The following is a 19,117-nucleotide window of genomic DNA, read 5'->3' on the forward strand; positions in this document are numbered from 1 at the left end:
AGTTGCATAATTAAACTTTTCCAAAGTCATTCTGAACATCTCCCTTTCTGGACTGCTTAGTCATATACTTTCTGCTAAGAAGAGCACAAAGAGAGTTGAAAGATGGCTCTTGGCTAGTGTCAGTGGCAGATACTGGGGCTACCTAGCAACACCTGCAAAAGTAGGTCTAGTCTCAATGCAGCAGCCAGGGTGATACTTTTAAAATAAAAAATCATCCTTTTAAAACAGAAGGCATAAATCCTACAGTGGCTCCATATTCCTCTCAGAACACACTCAGGAGTTTCTTACAAGGGCCTCTGAGGTCTTATAAGATGTGGCTCGTTACCCCTCTGACCTCATTTTCCACTCTTCCCTGCCCCATGCTCTTCTGCTCTAGTCATACTGGCCTCACTGTTGATCCTCAAACCGCTAGGCAACTCGCGCATTAGGGCATTTGCTCTGGCTGTTCCCTCATCTTGAAATGTCCTTCACCTAAAAGTCAACATGGCTAATTCCCTCAGATATGCTCAACCATCACCTTCTTAATGAGGCTTATACCTTGATCCCTCTATCTAAAATTACAACCCAGCACTCTTGATTTCCCCTTACCATGCTCTGCTTTTTCTTTTTTCTACGGTGCTTTCACCTTCTAACATACTATAAATTTTACTTATTATGTTTATTGTCCTTTTTTTTTTTTTTTTTAAAGAAATTCATGTTCTTTTATTTATTTATTTATGACTGTGTTCAGTCTTCGGTTCTGTGCGAGGGCTTTCTCTAGTTGCGGCAAGTGGGGACCACTCTTCATCACGGTGCGCGGGCCTCTCACCATCGCGGCCTCTCTTGTTGCGGAGCACAGGCTCCAGACGCGCAGGCTCAGCAATTGTGGCTCACGGGCCCAGTTGCTCCGTGGCATGTGGGATCTTCCCAGACCAGGGCTCGAACCTGTGTCCCCTGCATTGGCAGGCAGATTCTCAACCACTGCGCCACCAGGGAAGCCCTATTGTCCTTCTTCTCACTAAAATATAAGTTCCACGAGGGCAGGAATCTTTGCCTGTTTTGTGCACTGATCCCAAGCATATAGAGCAGCACCAGGCATATAGCAATCACACAATAAGTATTTATGATTGAAGGTAAAGAGTCTCCTGGCCTTTATCCTGAGAGATTACTTATATCTGGGCTGCCTTTGGAGAAGAGATTACCACCACAATTTGAAGGTAATCTAAAAAGCATGAGGAGATCATAGTATAACATACAGAAAAACAGGGAATTCCCTGGTAGTCCTGTGTTAGGACTCGGTGCTTTCACTGCCTGAGCCTGAGCCCAGGTTCAATCCCTGGTCAGGTCAGGGAACTAAGATCCTGCAAACTGTCAAGCACGGCCAAAAAAAAAAAAAAAAAAAAAACACAAAAAAACTGGACTAGAAGTCAAAAAACCTGAATTTTGTGCTTCAGTTTCATTTTTGAATCAACGGCTATGACTGAACAGTGTACTTAAGCTTTTATTTTCCCAACTGAAAATCAGGAATAAGAATACTGCCTCGTGGGGTGGTCAAGAGGATGAAATGAGATAAAGTAAAAATATAAAAATTACATGACTGCATTTGAAATTATCTTTATTTTAGAGCTTCTTGAGGGTTTAGAAGGGAAATTCCTTCCCCGTTCGCTTACTCAGAAGATTTCACTTCAGGGCTCAGAGCATGACCACTTCCCTTTAAGCTTTTTCCATCTGGGGGCTCTACAAGCAGATCAGTCCAGAAAAGGACAGTCATAGGCTAGATAGTTTTAGAAATATTAATACCTCTGACCATTTAGTAAACGGGCAGTATGGCACAAAAGTGAAACTTAACCAAAAAAACAAACCAAACAAAAAAAAAACAACAAAACACCCCCCCAAAACAACAACAAAAAATCCCTCAAAAGCACAAACTAAATAAATTACTCATTTTAAGCAAAATATCATGGAAAGACAGAGTAATGGAGCCATGCCACTCCAAAACCTCAAAGGTAGAAACAGGCTTCGGGAGGTTGTTTTTCCAGCTATTTTTAATAACAGAAGAATAGGGCACAGAGTTAAAAAGAGAAACCATTTAAAATAGATATCCAACAGGCTCTCAGTATACCAACTGATCCTTACCTGGCAATGCTGAAGCTCAATCAGAGCAGCCCTCAGTGGAGATGAAAGCATGCTTTGCTTGAGCCATTTACCCAGAGAGAAATATAGTTGTGTCAGAAAAATGCCATAAAAACTTAAAACCAGAGTGAAAGTCACACTGAGAGATACTTTGGTAAGTCTGAAAAGAAGTAAATAACACTTCTATTAACTATTACTTGGGCACCTTAATAGGATCAAGTGTTCTGTTGGATCAGAAAATTTTAGGTGACTATAATAAAACTAGAGAACCAAAGCTATAGGTTTTCCAGGTTTGAGGAACACATGCTACTGAATTGATTGTGACATCTATAGATCCAATACTACAGTTTGGAAAATATGTTAAGGGGAGACCTAGCCCCATAAAAGAGGGAGAGAAAAGGGAAACCACCATATTTGACAGACACAGTCAGTCTTAAGCAGTGTTCTCAACCCAGCCCATAGATTTCCCTCCCTTGACTTGTTTCCTTGGACCAACCTACTAATCTCACCTTTATGGCAAAATCAAATCTCTCCAAAATACTGACTAGCATACTGACTCACATTTATTGTATCCTTTTTGTAGTTTTGAGTTTACCCAGCTCTTAATCCTAATCATAAAGATAAAATGGCTTACAGTACAGGTAGGTATCAAGCTTAGGTGGAAAAAAACCCAATCATTTGAAATGATTAAGTTGAGATAAAGAAGCTTTGTAGAATCCATACGCACAAGCCATAAGGCTAGTGAGTGAACAGACTGTGAACAGCTCTACCAGTACAGTCATGCTTAGGATGGCTGGTGACCCTGCTCGTTCTTCTTCTAGTTTATGTTTCTTGGGAAGGAGAGAGAGAAAAAAAAACAAAACCCAATGATGAGTCACTTGAACTTACCACATCAATCTCCGTGTTGGAATGTCCCATGTTACAAACGATGCAGCTATTCTTCATACGGTCTAAGTGCTCTCTGGTTACCACATTCTTGTTACCTTAAAAACAGAAGAGATAGCCACATGAAAAGGAATGAAGTTGGACCTCTTCCTCACACCATATGTAAACTTAACTTAAAATGGATCAGAGACCTAAATATAAGAGCTAAAACTATAAAACTCTTAGCAAAGTATAGGAATAAATCTTTGTGACCTGGGTTAGGCAATGGTTTCTTAGATAACACCTAAAGCACAAGCAACCAAAGAAAAAATAAAGTAAACTGGAATACACTGAAATTAAAAACTTTTGTGCTGCAAATGATACCACTAAGAAAGTGAACAGACAACCTACACAATGGGACAAAATATTTGCAAATCATAAATCTGATAAAAACTCTTACAACTCAATAATAAAATTTATAAAGAACTCTTACAAATCAATAATAAAAAGACAGCTCATTTTAAAAATGAGTAAAGGATCTGAATAGACATTCTTAAAAGAAGATGTACAAAAGATGTGCCAACACACTCATGAAAAGATGCTCAACATCATTAGGGAAAGGCAAATCAAAACCACAGTGACACACTACTTCACACATACTAGGATAGCTATAATCCAAAAATCAGACAATAACAAGTGTTGATAAGGATGTGGAGAAACTTCAACTCTCATGCATGGTTGGCAGGATTGTAAAATAATGTAGTTACTTTGGAAAAGTTTGGCATTTTCTCAAAATGTTAAAAGTAGTTACCATATGATCCAGCAATTCCACCTGTAGGTATATACCCAAGAGAACTGAAGACATGTTCACAGAAAAACTTGTACACAATGTTCATAGCAGCATTATTCATAATAGCCAAAAAGTAAAAACAACCCAAGTGTCCATCAACTGATGAATGGATATCACTGAAATGTGATATAACCTTAAAATGGAATATTATTCAGCAATCAAAAGGAATGAAATACTGATACACACTACAACATACATGAACCCTGAAAATATTATGCTAGGTAAAAAAAAGCCGGTCACAAAAGACCACATATTGTATGATTCTGTTTATATGAAATATCTAGAACAGGCAAATCCATAGAGACAGAGAATTTAATGGTAGCCTAGGGCTGCGGAAAGGCGAAGGGTAGAAAGAAGAGTGACTGCTAATGGTATAAGATTTCTTTTTGGGGTGATGAAAATGTTCTGGAATTAGATAATGGGATGTTGTACAACTTTAGTAAAAATCACTGAACTGTATGCTTTATTTTTTAAATATTTTTTTTGATGTGGACCATTTTTAAAGTCTTTATTGAATTTGTTACAATATTGCTTCCGTTTTATGTTTTTGTTTTTTGGCCCCAAGGCATGTGGGATCTTAGCTTCCCCGACCAGGGATTGAACCCGCCCCCCCCCCCTGCATTGGAAGGTGAAGTGTTAACCACTGGACCACCAGGGAAGTCCCTGAACTGTATATTTTTTTATTTTTATTTTTTTGAATTTTATTTTATTTATTTTTTTATACAGCAGGTTCTTATTAGTTATCTAGTTTATATATATTAGTGTATATATGTCAATCCCAATCTCCCAATTCATTACACCACCACCATCCCCCCACCCCCCGCCACTTTCCCCCCTTGGTGTCCAGACATTTGTTCTCTACATCTGTGTCTCTGTTTCTGCCTTGCAAACCGGTTCATCTGTACCATTTTTTTAGGTTCCACATATATGCATTAATATACTGTATTTGTTTTTCTCTTTCTGACTTACTTCACTCTATATGACAGTCTCTAGATCTATCCACATCTCTACAAATGACCCAGTTTCGTTCCTTTTTATGACTGAGTAATATTCCATTGTATATATGTACCACATCTTCTTTATCCATTCGTCTGTCGGTGGGCATTTAGGTTGCTTCCATGACCTGACTATTGCAAACAGTGCTGCAATGAACATTGGAGTGCATGTGTCTTTTTTGATTTTGTTTGTTTGTTTGTTTATACTGCAGGTTCTTCTTAGTCATCAATTTTATACCTATCAGTGTATACATGTTAATCCCAATTGCCCAATTCAGCACACCACCATCCCCACCCCACCGCGGTTTTCCCCCCTTGGTGTCCATACGTTTGTTCTCTACATCTGTGTCTCAATTTCTGCCCTGCAAACCGGTTCATCTGTACCATTTTTCTAGGTTCCACATACATGCGTTAATATACGATATTTGTTTTTCTCTTTCTGACTTACTTCACTCTGTATGACAGTCTCTAGATCCATCCACATCTCAACAAATGACTCAATTTCATTCCTTTTTATGGCTGAGTAATATTCCATTGTATATATGTACCACATCTTCTTTATCCATTCATCTGTCGATGGACATTTAGGTTGCTTCCATGACCTGGCTATTGTAAATAGTGCTGCAATGAACATTGGGGTGCATGTGTCTTTTTGAATTATAGTTTTCTCTGGGTATATGCCCAGTAGTGGGATTGCTGGGTCATATGGTAATTCTATTTTTAGTTTTTTAAGGAACCTCCATACTGTTCTCCATAGTGGCTGTATCAATTTACATTCCCACCAACAGTGCAAGAGGGTTCCCTTTTCTCCACACGCTCTCCAGCATTTGTTGTTTGTATATTTTCTGATGATGCCCATTCTAACTGGTGTGAGGTGATACCTCATTGTAGTTTTGATGTGCATTTCTCTAATAATTAGTGATGTTGAGCAGCTTTTCATGTGCTTCTTGGCCATCTGTATGTCTTCTTTGGAGAAATGTCTATTTAGGTCTTCTGCTCATTTTTTGATTGGGTTGTTTGTTTTTTTAATATTGAGCTGCATGGGCTGTTTATATATTTTGAAGATTAATCCTTTGTCTGTTGATTCATTTGCAAACATCTTCTCCTATTCTGAGGGTTGTCTTTTCGTCTTGTTTGTAGTTTCCTTTGCTTTGCAAAAGCCTTTAAGTTTCATTAGGTCCCATTTCTTTATTTTTGATTTTATTTCCATTACTCTAGGAGGTGGATCAAAAAAGATCTTGCTGTGACTTATGTCAAAGAGTGTTCTTCCTATGTTTTCCTCTAAGAGTTTTATAGTGTCCGGTCTTACATTTAGGTCTCTGATCCATTTTGAGTTTATTTTTGTGTACGGTGTTGGGAGTGTTCTAACTTCATTCTTTTACATGTAGCTGTCCAGTTTTCCCAGCACCACTTATTAAAGAGACTCTCTTTTCTCCATTGTATATCTTTGCCTCCTTTGTCACAGATTAGTTGACCATAGGTGCGTGGGTTTATCTCTGGGCTTTCTATCCTGTTTCATTGATCTATATTTCTGTTTTTGTGCCAGTACCATATTGTCTTGATTACTGTAGCTTTGTAGTATAGTCTGAAGTCAGGAAGTCTGATTCCTCCAGCTCCGTTTTTTTCCCTCAAGACTGCTTTGGCTATTCGGGGTCCTTTGTGTCACCATACAAATTTTAAGATTTTTTGTTCTAGTTCTGTAAAAAATGCCACTGGTAATTTGATAGGGATTGCATTGAATCTGTAGATTGCTTTGGGTAGTGTAATCATTTACACAATATTGATTCTACCAGTCCAAGAACATGGTATATCTCTCCAGCTGTTTGTGTCATCTTTGATTTCTTTCATGAGTGTCTTATAGTTTTCTGAGTACAGGTCTTTTACTTCCTTAGGTAGGTTTATTCCTAGGTATTTTTTCTTTTTGTTGCAGTGGTGAATGGGATTGCTTCCTTAATTTCTCTTTCTGATCTTTCGTTGTTAGTGTATAGGAATGCAAGAGATTTCTGTGCATTAATTTTGTATCCTGTGACTTTACCAAATTCATTGATTAGCTCTAGTAGTTATCTGGTGGCATCTTTAGGATTCTCTATGTATAGTATCATGTCATCTGCAAACAGTGACAGTTTTACTTCTTCTTTTCCAATTTGTATTCCTTTTATTTCTTTTTCTTCTCTGATTGCCGTGGCTAGGACTTCCAAAACTATGTTGAATAATAGTGGTGAGAGTGGACATCCTTGTCTCGTTCCTGATCTTAGAGGAAATGCTTTCAGTTTTTCACCACTGAGAATGATGTTTGCTGTGGGTTTGTCGTATATGGCCTTTATTATGTTGAGGTAGGTTCCCTCTTTGCCCACTTTCTGGAGAGTTTTTTATCATACATTGGTGTTGAATTTTGTCAAAAGCTTTTTCTGCATCTATTGAGAAGATCATATGGTTTTTATTCTTCAGTTTGTTAATATGGTGTATCACATTGATTGCTTTACATATATTGAAGAATCCTTGCATCCCTGGGATAAATCCCACTTGATCATGGTGTATGATCCTTTTAATGTGTTGTTGGATTCTGTTTGCTAGTATTTTGTTGAGGATTTTTGCATCTATATTCATCAGTGATACTGATCTGTAATTTTCTTTTTTTGTGGTATCTTTGTCTGGTTTTGGTATCAGGGTGATGGTGGCCTCACAGAATGAGTTTGGGAGTGTTCCTTCCTCTGCAATTTTTTGGAAGAGTTTGAGAAGGAAGGATGTTAGCTCGTCTCTAAATGTTTGATAGAATTCACCTGTGAAGCCATCTGGTCCTGGACTTCTGTTTGTTGGAAGATTTTTAATCACAGTTTCAATTTCATTACTTGTGACTGGTCTGTTCATATTTTCTATTTCTTCCTGGTTCAGTCTTGGAAGGTTATACCTTTCTAAGAATTTGTCCATTTCTTCCAGGTTGTCCATTTTATCGGCATAGAGTTGCTTATAGTAGTCTCTTAGGATGCTTTGTATTTCTGTGGTGTCCGTTGTAACTTCTCCTTTTTCATTTCCAATTTTATTGATTTGAGTCCTCTCCCTCTTTTTCTTGATGAGTCTGGCTAAAGGTTTATCAATTTTGTTTATCTTCTCAAAGAACCAGCTTTTAGTTCTATTGATCTTTGCTATTGTTTTCTTTGTTTCTATTTCATTTATTTCTGCTCTGATCTTTATGATTTCCTCTACTAACTTTGGGTTTTGTTTGTTCTTCTTTCCCTAGTTCCTTTAGGTGTGAGGTTAGATTGTTTATTTGAGATTTTTCTTGTTTCTTGAGGTAGGCTTGTATTGCTATAAACTTCCCTCTTAGAACTGCTTTTGCTGCATCCCATAGGTTTTGGATCGTCGTGTTTTCATTGTCATTTGTCTCTAGGTATTTTTTGATTTCCTCTTTGATTTCTTAAGTGATTTCTTGATTATTTAGTAACATATTGTTTAGCCTCCATGTGTTTGTGTTTTTTACGTTTTTTTCCTTGTAACTGATTTCTAATCTCATAGCATTGTGGTCAGAAAAGATGCTTGATATGATTTCAATTTTCTTAAGTTTACTGAGGCTTGAATTGTGACCCAGGATGTGATCTATTCTGGAGAATGTTCCGTGCACACTTGAGAAGAAAGTGTAATCTGCTGTTTTTGGATGGAATGTCCTATAAATATTAATTAAATCTAGCTGGTCTACTGTGTCATTTAAAGCTTGTTTTTCCTTATTAATTTTCTGTTTGGATGATCTGTCCATTAGTTTAAGTGAGGTGTTAAAGTCCCCCACTATTATTGTGTTACTGTCGATTTCCTCTTTTATGGCTGTTAGCAGTTGCCTTATGTATTGAGGTGCTCCTATGTTGGGTGCATATATATTTATAATTGTTATATCTTCTTCTTGGATTGATCCCTTGATCATTATGTAGTGTCCTTCCTTGTCTCTTGTAACATTCTTTATTTTAAAGTCTATTTTATCTGTTAAGAGCATTGCTACTCTAGCTTTCTTTTGATTTCCATTTGCATGGAATATCTTTTTCCAATCCCTCACTTTCAGTCTGTATGTGTCCCTAGGTCTGAAGTGGGTCTCTTGTAGACAGCATATATATGGGTCTTGTTTTTGTATCCATTCAGCAAGCCTGTGTCTTTTGGTTGGAGCATTTAATCCATTCACGTTTAAGGTAATTATCGATATGTATGTTCTTATTACTGTTTTCTAAGTTGTTATGGATTTGTTTTTGTAGGTCCTTTTCTTCTCTTGTGTTTCCCACTTAGAGAAGTTCCTTCAGCATTTCTTGTAGAGCTGGTTTGGTGGTGCTGAATTCTCTTAGCTTTTGCTTGTCTGTAAAGCTTTTGATTTCTCTGTCGAATCTGAATGAGATCCTTGCCAGATAAAGTAATCTTGGTTGTAGGTTCTTCCCTTTCATCACTTTAAATATATCATGCCACTCCCTTCTGGCTTGTAGAGTTTCTGCTGAGAAATCAGCTGTTAACTTTATGGGAGTTCCCTTGTATGTTATTTGCCGTTTTTCCCTTGTTGCTTTCAATAATTTTTCTTTGTCTTTAATTTTTGTCAGTTTCATTACTATGTGTCTCGGCGTGTTTCTCCTTGGGTTTATCCTGCCTGGGACTCTCTGTGCTTCCTGGACTTGGGTGGCTAATTCCTTTCCCATGTTAGGGAAGTTTTCGACTACAATCTCTTCAAATATTTTCTTGGGTCCTTTCTCTCTCTCTTCTCCTTCCGGGACCCCTATAATGCGAATGTTGTTGTGTTTAATGTTGTCCCAAAGGTCTCTTAGGCTGTCTTCATTTCTTTTCATTCTTTTTTCTTTATTCTGTTCTGCGGCAGTGAATTCCACCATTCTGTCTTCCAGGTCACTTATCTGTTCTTCTGCCTCAGTTATTCTGCTATTGATTCCTTCTAGTGTATTTTTCATTTCACTTATTGTATTGTTCATCTCTGTTTGTTTGTTCTTTAATTCTGCTAGGTGTTTGTTCTTTAATTCTTCTAGGTCTTTGTTAAACATTTCTTGCATCTTCTTGATCTTTGCCTCCATTCTTTTTCCAAGGTCCTGGATCATCTTCACTATCATTATTCTGAATTCTTTTTGTGGAGGGTTGCCTATCTCCACTTCATTTAGTTGTTTTTCTGGGGTTTTATCTTTTTCCTTCATCTGGTAGAAAGTCCTCTGCCTTTTCATCTTGTCTGTCTTTCTGTGAATGTGGTTTTCCTTCCACAGGCTGCAGAACTGTATGAACTGTATACTTTAAAAGAGTGACTTTTATGGTATGTAAATTACATCTCAATAAAAAAATTTGATTGTCTTGGTTGTATGATCTTGTGAATTTGCTAGAAAACATTGAATTATACACTTAAAATGGGTAAAATGTATATGGTAAGTGAATTATATCTCAATAAAGCTACTTACAAAAAAAGAGATTGAAGGATTGATGTGAAACAAGAACAGTTTCTTTTTTCTTTTTTTTAAAAAATAAATTTATTTATTTATTTTTGGCTGTGTTGGGTCTTCGTTGCTGTGGGCAGGCTTTCTCTAGTTGCGGTAAGCAGGGGCTACTCTTCGTTCTGGTGTGCGGGCTTCTCATTGCGGTGGCTTCTCTTGTTACAGAGCATGGGCTCTAGGGCACACGGGCTTCAGTAGCTGTGGCACACGGGCTCAATAGTTGTGGCTCGTGGGCCCTAGAGTGCAGGCTCAGTAGTTGTGGCACACGGGGTTAGTTGCTCTGTGGCATGTGGGATCTTCCCGGACCAGGGATCGAACCCACGCCCCCTGCATTGGTAGGCAGATTCTTAACCACTGTGCCACCAGGGAAGCCCCAAGGACAGTTTCTTATGGTCCCTCTTTGCCCCCAGCTCTCCTTGAGACTACAAATAATAGTTTTATTCTTTTTTTTTTTTTAATTTTTATTTATTTATTTATTTATGGCTGTGTTGGGTCTTCGTTTCTGTGCGAGGGCTTTCTCTAGTTGCGGCAAGTGGGGGCCACTCTTCATCGCGGTGCGCAGGCCTCTCATTATCGCGGCCTCTCCTGATGCGGAGCACAGGCTCCAGACGCGCAGGCTCAGTAATTGTGGCTCACGGGCCTAGTTGCTCCGTGGCATGTGGGATCTTCCCAGACCAGGGCTCGAACCCGTGTCCCCTGCATTGGCAGGCAGATTCTCAACCACTGCGCCACCAGGGAAGCCCCTAGTTTTATTCTTAAATATTCGGATTTTCCTCCTTTAAAATAGAATTATAAAATAAACCCAATATTCCAATGGCTTTTGGTTCTAACATAAAGATAAAATATCTCAGTCCAAGGAAAGTAGCCATATCTGCACATTCCTCTCTAAAACTCAAAATCTACCTCTTTGGGAATTAACACAACTACCTTTTCCACTTTCTCTAACTACAAAGAATTTTGCTCTAGCCTTGCTTTAATTACAGGGACTAGAGAGAAATACACATCACTTTTGGAAGTAAAATTTTTAAAAATGTACAAATTTAAGATCTAGCTTCCCAAATAAAACTCACTGGTAGCCATCTCCTAGGTAGCTGAGGATGGATGGAGATATGGAACAGTTAAAAAGACTAGAGAGAAACTTTCCTCTAGGGATGACCTAATGGTATACTTTTGGTCAGAGTTCTAAAGAGGTAGGAAGAATGTGAAAGATTGGTTTTGTGGACTACTATCTCTGGCTTTTAGAGTTTGGTTTTGTTCAGAACATTTCCAGTCATTTTTCACTTGTTCCATGAAAGTGTTCCCAAGTGCCACCCCACCTTATATGTCATAATCATACCTGTACAGGTAATAACAATATCCACTTGTCGGATGACCTCATTTAATTTCACCAGTCGAAATCCATCCATACTGTAGAAATAAAGCATGATCAATTAACCTAAAAAAGCAGCTGGGGAGCCTTCTGCCACATAACCTCAAAAGCTATTACCCAAGTTGCTTTGGTACCTACATCACTTTTTGATACAGCTGGACTATTCTTAGTGAAAAATTCAAACTCTTTCCTTAGTTCATACAGGACAGAAATAAAAGGTTCTTTCTAACACTGGGACCTAATTCTTCCTGATAATAGGAAGGCAGAGTTAACCATGAAACCCCAATCAGGTTTCTAGAAAGTGCCATTTTACCTGAACCTACTACCCCATTGAAATTGCTCTCCCCAAGATCATCGATGATCTCCTGAATGCCAAAAACAATTTTTTCTTAGACTCTAATATTACTTGATATCCTCTGCTACATTAAACATTATTTGCATTCTTAAGGTTCTATACTCTTGGAGTCCATGATACCATTTTCTCTTGGTTTTCTTACTTTTCTGATTGCTCCTTCTCGATCTCAGTCAACCTTTAAATGTTGGTACTCTGTAGGGTACTCTTTTCTCTATTCTTTCGGCACTTATCCATTCCTTTCCCTTGGCTACAAATGATGCCTCACAGGTGGCTGATTTGCACAATAACATCCTTAGCTTAGATCTCTCCAAAGCTTCAGAGCCATAGATCAAATTATCTACTGGATAGCTCCTCCTCACGTCCCACAAGGACCTCAAACTTATTGTGCTTGAAAACAGACTCATTATCTTACCCACACCACCAATCCTGTTTCTCTTCTTCTATATTTTCTATCTTAATCAACAGCATTACTGTTCACCCAGCTCTACGAGTCAGATAAACTAGAATGTCCTAGCCTACTACCTCTCCCTAATTAAAATTGTCACCAAATCTGGTTGATTCTTTTTCCTTAATTCCTTAAAATCTTAATTCTTAATCTATCCCCTCTTTTCTAGACGTGCAGGCCTGATGTTCAGGTCTTATTATTTCTTGCTGTAGTAGCCCCTAGCCCCATCTCATCGCCTCTAGGTTTATGTCTCTCTAATTCATTTTGCAGAGTGATTTCCTGAAATGCCATCTGGCTCATGTCACTTCCTTGCTTAAAATACTTCGGTGACATTGTCTGGTATCAGGATAAGACCCAAATACTTATGTTGATATATGATTATACTGACATATGATTCCTACTCAGGTATTACCACTCCCCCAAATTTATCCTATCGGCCAGCTCCATTAAAACACTTCCAGCTTCTTAAATATAAACATGCCATGCTCTCTACTTCCTAGGTGACCTTGCATATGTTCCCTGTACCTGAAACTTACTTCCAAACTAAGAAGTCACTTAAATAAGTTTTAAGACTCAGCTCCATTGACACCTCTTTCTACCCTCACCACCCTGCTCTTTAGTTAGATATTCCTCCTTTGTGCTCCTACAGAAGCATGTGCTGTTTATCTCTATCACAGCACTTACTACACTGCACAGAGGTTATTTGTCTGTGTGCTTCTAAAAGCAGGGACCTTGTCTCATTCATCTACTCATCTTTCATCCTCAGCACAGAGCACAGTACCTAACATAGAATAAGTGATCAGTTCACGTCTATAAGATAGTTTGAATCAGTACCTCAGTCAATATTAAAGCACATTCAGGTTTCTCTAATGAACCCTGAAAAAGTGCTAGAATGGTGATAGTTTCCTTCGTGTGCTGGAGCCCTGACTCAGACAAAGCCAACAACTCTGTTGGGGAAAACTGTGTGTTGATGGCTACGGTGTGTGGGGAGTGGTAGGACAGGAGAAAATGGTTATGGAAACATCTTTATGCCATGCCTCGTCTATGCTGGGTGCCTTCCTCTGGAGGGTTAATGGTAAAGACCGGGTGGGTTATTCAGGCTACAGACACGGGGACTTTGCAGTAGTTTTCAGGGACAGTGGTATTTTATCCTGCTGAGGGTGGCAAGAGACAATTTTAATAATAGCTACCACTTAGTGAGCATTTATTATGTGACAGCACCTCTATACTTTACATAATTATATATTTATTATATAATGTATGATCATATGTAATAATTATATCATTATTTTCTGAACTTTCACAGTTGAAGTAGATAAGATTACCCACATTTTTAGATGGGAAAGGAACTATTTTTTTTTTAAACTTTTAATTTTGGAATCATTTCAAACTTAAGAATTATAGGAATAGTACAAACAACTCCTATATACCCTTCAGTAAGAGTTAGTAGAGTTTATCCTTCATTTAGATTTGTCTGATATTTCCTCCTGATTACATTAGGTTATGCATTTTGGGGAGGAATGTGACAGAAGCGCTCTTTTCAGTGCATCACTTCAGAAACGATCTGATGCCAGCCTATGTCTTTTTTGATCATTGTTTTCAAAGGGAGAAGGATGGCATGTGGAGCTGATAAGGGGCTACTTGCTCTCTGGCTCAAGGCGACCCCTGTTACTATTGCCACAGGAGTTCTAAATTGTAGCTTCTGACAGTCTCTGCTCTCTCAGAGCAGAGCTCCTAGATCTTTGAAAGACAGGTGCTTACAGTTAATAGCAGCCTCTCAGGATCTGGGCAGCTTCTCAGGATCTAGACCCCTCTAAGATGAAATGTGGCATTAACTAGGCCATTCTTTGGAGGCAGTTAGAAGATCATATGTTAGACAGTGGTGAGAGGAAAAAGCAAATCTCCTTTTGTATGCTTACCAGGCTTGAAGAGCACAGATGGGGTCAATCTCAGTTACATACACAATGGAGCCCATAGCTTTTAAGGCAGCACAGCAACCCTTCCCCACCTGAAGAGAGGAGAAAGTACACATAATAAGGAAAGTCATAAAGAAAACAGTTTCTCAAAGCTTCTGGTAAAGTGTACCCCCCTTTCCGCCCCCAAAAGGAATTTCACTGAATAGATTCACGCTTAGGGAAAAATAAGAAAAAAATAAAATGAATGCAGTTCATAAACTCCTAAACCCTGCTTAGCACATGCATGTGCACAAGAACACCCACACTCAACGATCTATAATCAAAACACAAGCTAAAAGAACATCACAAACAGTGCACTGGAACAGTCAGAAAATCAACTTAAAGAAAAAATAGCAAAAATGCAAAGGGAAAAAGAAAGATTGTACTTTAACCAGAGGGCCTCTGAAGTTACTTTTTTCCCATTTAAAGTGGTAAATGAATGTACTTTTATGTCCATACAAGTGAAAAATTCTAGTATATTTCAGCAAAATACATTTTAAACACCTAATAATTGAAAGGTTAAACCTTACCTCTCCATAGCCACAGACCACCACCTGCTTCCCACCAAACATCATGTCTGTTGTTCTTTTAAGTCTACGGGGGAAAAAAATTAAATCAGAAAAATCTCTTGTTTCTCCCTTGAGATTAGATTGAGCCCCTTTGTTTTCATGTTTGGGTTTTGGTTTTTTTTGGTTTTGGGTTTTGTTTTGTTTGTTTTTTTTTTAATGTTGAAAGCAAGCCTGGTTTCTATCTTAGAGAAACTATTTAATGACTAGAAAGAAACGTTCAATAAAATATGTATTTTCTTATCCATGCTATCCAATCAATTCCATCTCTATGTGAGGCCTTTTTTCTTTTTGTTCCCCTTGTTTTGGGAGTGGTACAGAAGGGAAGAAGCTATAGACCACAAAGTAACTTTTAAACATAAATGTAATTTTTATTTAGCAGGTGACAAAGCTCTGGCTTAATGTGAATGTTGTAGCTTATTGAATTAGACACATAAAACATAACGCTGATAAATGAGTCCTACATTTAGTAGTATCAAAATTGCCAATAGGTCCCACATTAATTCACCAGGGAGGGTAATGGGCAACAAGGTGGAGAAGAGCCTTGAAACACACCAACACTGACTACATGAGGTAGTGAGTTTTCTGGGCTGAGTCCTTCTCAGACATGTTCTACCTCTTTGTCTCTGATTCTCTATGAAGCTAGAATAAAGGTCCTTACTGTTTTCAGGGTCTCTTGGAAGAAGTTGTAGGAGCAGTTTCTGGTTTCTCTGTAGGGTCAGTTGGTCTCCCTTCTCTAGGAAGCCCTGGCTAGGCAGAAGAAACTTCAACTAAAACCTGCCATTCTGAGACAGACGGTTCCGACAAATATTTGTAGGTCTTTCTACTCATCTGTTAACTTCTCCTGCTGAAAAGTCTATAAATGCCCCAAAGGCAAAGTAGAAATCCTATCTTTTTAATGATTTGACAACTCCACTCACTAGGAACTAGTATAACTCCATGAACTCCAATGAAACTCAATAAATATCAATTAAGTGCAGAGGCAGTTTCTGTTGAGTGAAGAGGGTAAGTCTGGCTGGGCTACCACCATACTCAAAAGCCATGGCTTAGAATGGTCCTTGACTGGCTCAGCACAGCAAGGAAATCAATAATCATATTTCTGAGCCTCCTTTGCTTTGACTACCCACAAGTCTTTCTGACTCTCTTCCCAAAGGAAGATGACTCTCTCTTTGTGACTACAAATGACTGTGTGGTGGAAGGGAAACTTCATCAACACCACTACTCTGCAAATGATAGGATGACAGACCAGGATGGATTCCAGTTAGGCAGTGATTTCCTTGTGATCTGAGGGACCCAGATCTGCCTCAAGGTTCAAGGATAAAGGATAGAAAAGACCTCCGTCAAGGAAGGACTTTTGGGGATATGAGTGTAAGCTGTCTGGCGGTGTATAAGAGTCATGCCAAGTCTCTGACTTCTCTCTAATTCTTCTAGCCCCAGAACTCTCTAGAAGAGTTCCTGAAATACGATCTGTTTTATGATCTAAAAATCCTATCTGGGATATCCTTTTTCTTACTACCAAGTCTTCCTTCCTCAGTCTCCATAAGGCTGCACCTGCCTTGCTTTTTGGCATTGCAGACCAATTACAGAAGTGTCCTCTAGGACTGAGTGGGGCCATTCCCTCATAGCTTATGGTGCAGTGTGCAACCAGCTCAGAGCTACAGAAGCTCAATCCCTAATCCCTTCCTCATATGGACTCTCTATTTTGCAGCCTTCCCTGGAGCACACTTTGCCTCTTCTTTAACTTCTCCTACTCTCAACTCCTCTGAGTCTACGGTCGTACCACCCTGAACGCGCCCAGTCACATCTCAACTCCTCTGAGAGGAGCAACTGCCCATGACCCAACTGGAAAGTTTTTCACCATCTGAAAATGCCAACAAGCTCTTACTACTACTCAGCAGGTTTCCAGTAGATGGGTGATGTTTTCCTATTTCTTTATTAACTTTAACTCCAGCTCCACTGCTTCCATCTTACTTTCACTTTCATACATTTCTGATGTTAAAGTATCTTTCTTATCCACAGAGTAATCACTGCTTAGGAGGGACTCTGTCCATGTTTATGAGTTAGTAGAGGTACCTTCATGCATCTTTTACTAAATATAGGCAGATTTTAGGCTCACAGATTTGGGAGTTGAAAAATCTATAAGAAACAGTTGTGGATGAGTAAATATTTTTGTGAGTATATATCCAAATCATTATTATCAGGTGCAAAGCTGTGCATCACAATAACAGTTATATGTGGACAGAACTAGGGACAGTCTGTAAACAGCCTGATGGAGTAAGGATTCACTCAAATGTCCAATCTATCTGATAATACTACTGACTCTATAGGAGTAATAATTAAAAATAGCTTGAATTTGCATTGAACACCCCCCTCCACCCCACAAAAAAAAAAAAAGATCTCAAAGTAAAAGTCTTCTTATAAGATCTAACTCAATCCTAAACTTACTATATCGGGTTCTAGAAAGAAGGGCAAGGGAACTAACATTGATCCCCAGCATTCATACCTTATCTCATTTAATCCTCACAATAACTCTGTGAGATAGGTCTTACTGTCACCATTTTACAGATGAGGAAATAGGCACAGAGAGGTTAAATAACTAGTCTGAGGTCTTAGAGTTAATAAATGATAGAGCCAATTGTTAAACCAAAGTCCTTCTTGCGCCAGTGCCTGTGGTGTTGCAAATTGCCTGGGGTTCAGACTAGTAATGTGGCCCACAGGCCCTTTCTTCACTTTTCCATTAACTAATACATGATGGAAACCACTTGGCTTGGCAATATTCTAAACCAACTTAATGGTTTCACATAGGGAATTACTGAGTCTTCCCAGCAAGAATGAAGGAATTTCAGGACACAAGTGTAGAAACAGAAACTGGACACTGGACAAACACAGTTTTTGGTATATTATATATAAGTAGATTTTGTCAGACTTGCAGTCCTTACAGATTTGAAAAACTACAAATGCCACTGGGAAATAACCCTGTGCTCACCACAGCTTTCCAGATGGCCAGAGAATTGTATGATAGTTGGAGCTTAAGAACTGACAACATAACCTGGAAGAGAAATACCAGGAACCTTTTCCTAAACCATCAAAGATACTTACTTATTTATAATGACTTTAGTTACTGACTCCCAGGCCTGATAGGGTGACAAAGTAAAAACTCTGCCACCAATAGATAGGGGCTGGTCTGACTTTTTAAGTAAAATAGATTTGCTTGAAATAGTGATAGCAATGGTAGCTCTGGGTCATAAAATATTGAGTGTGATGTAACAGTGACAGCAATGGTAGCTTTGGGTTACAAAATATTGAGTATGATGTAGTAATAGATCCAGAGGTGCCACACGAATCATTTCTAGAAATAACCAAAACCAAAATATTTAGAACCTCAATTCAACAACTCAAGTTCATCCCAAAGACAACAAAACATTACCCATCAAGAATTGATTCACGGCAACAGTAGAGGTTGTCAAATTTCTGTTTGGTGACTGAGTCATTGACATTCATGGCTGGAACACATAGTTTCCCAGCTTTGGATAGCTGGTACAGCCTGAGGATGAAGGAAATCAAGAAGAACATAAAACAATGAGATATTGCAATCTACCATCAGTTTCATATCAAATTTCACAAATAAGTTAATTGAGCAGGCATGAGAGCCTGAGACACAACTAGTTTCATCCTATAAGGTGTATACAGAGAAATAAAGAATACCTTTCCAGAATCTGTATACAGCTTAGAAATAAAGATATTAATCAAAAGGCACATGGGGAAAATCTTTGACCCACCACTAAATTTTAAGCATTAAAATGTAAAATTTTGGGCTTCCCTGGTGGCGCAGTGGTTGAGAATCTGCCTGCCAATGCAGGGGACACGGGTTCGAGCCCTGGTCTGGGAGGATCCCACATGCCGCGGAGCAACTAGGCCCGTGAGCCACAACTACTGAGCCTGCGCGACTGGAGCCTGTGCTCCGCACAAGAGAGGCCGCGATGGTGAGAGGCCCGCGCACCGCGATGAAGAGTGGCCCCCGCTTGCCGCAACTGGAGAAAGCCCACGCACAGAAACGAAGACCCAACACAGCCATAAATAAATAAATAAATAAAAATTAAAAAAAAAAAGATAATCAATATAAAAAAGAAAAAAAAATGTAAAATTTTTAATT

General features: G+C 38.7%; 1 protein-coding gene across 4 annotated transcripts in view; it reads right to left on the reverse strand.

The window, feature by feature from the left end:
* AHCYL2 (adenosylhomocysteinase like 2) overlaps positions 1–19,117 on the reverse strand; it is a 178,472-nt gene that overhangs the window by 11,403 nt on the left and 147,952 nt on the right. For all 4 annotated transcript variants that reach the window (XM_028165190.2, XM_028165189.2, XM_007177175.2 and 1 more), the window contains exons 8-12: positions 18,392–18,508; positions 14,929–14,992; positions 14,363–14,451; positions 11,611–11,681; positions 3,001–3,095 (exon numbers count right to left, since the gene is read on the reverse strand). In XM_028165190.2, the coding sequence (XP_028020991.2) occupies positions 3,001–3,095; positions 11,611–11,681; positions 14,363–14,451; positions 14,929–14,992; positions 18,392–18,508 (436 nt within the window). The remainder of the gene's footprint in view (positions 1–3,000; positions 3,096–11,610; positions 11,682–14,362; positions 14,452–14,928; positions 14,993–18,391; positions 18,509–19,117) is intronic.

Source organism: Balaenoptera acutorostrata, chromosome 7 (assembly GCF_949987535.1).
Source record: "Balaenoptera acutorostrata chromosome 7, mBalAcu1.1, whole genome shotgun sequence".
NCBI lineage: Eukaryota > Metazoa > Chordata > Mammalia > Artiodactyla > Balaenopteridae > Balaenoptera > Balaenoptera acutorostrata.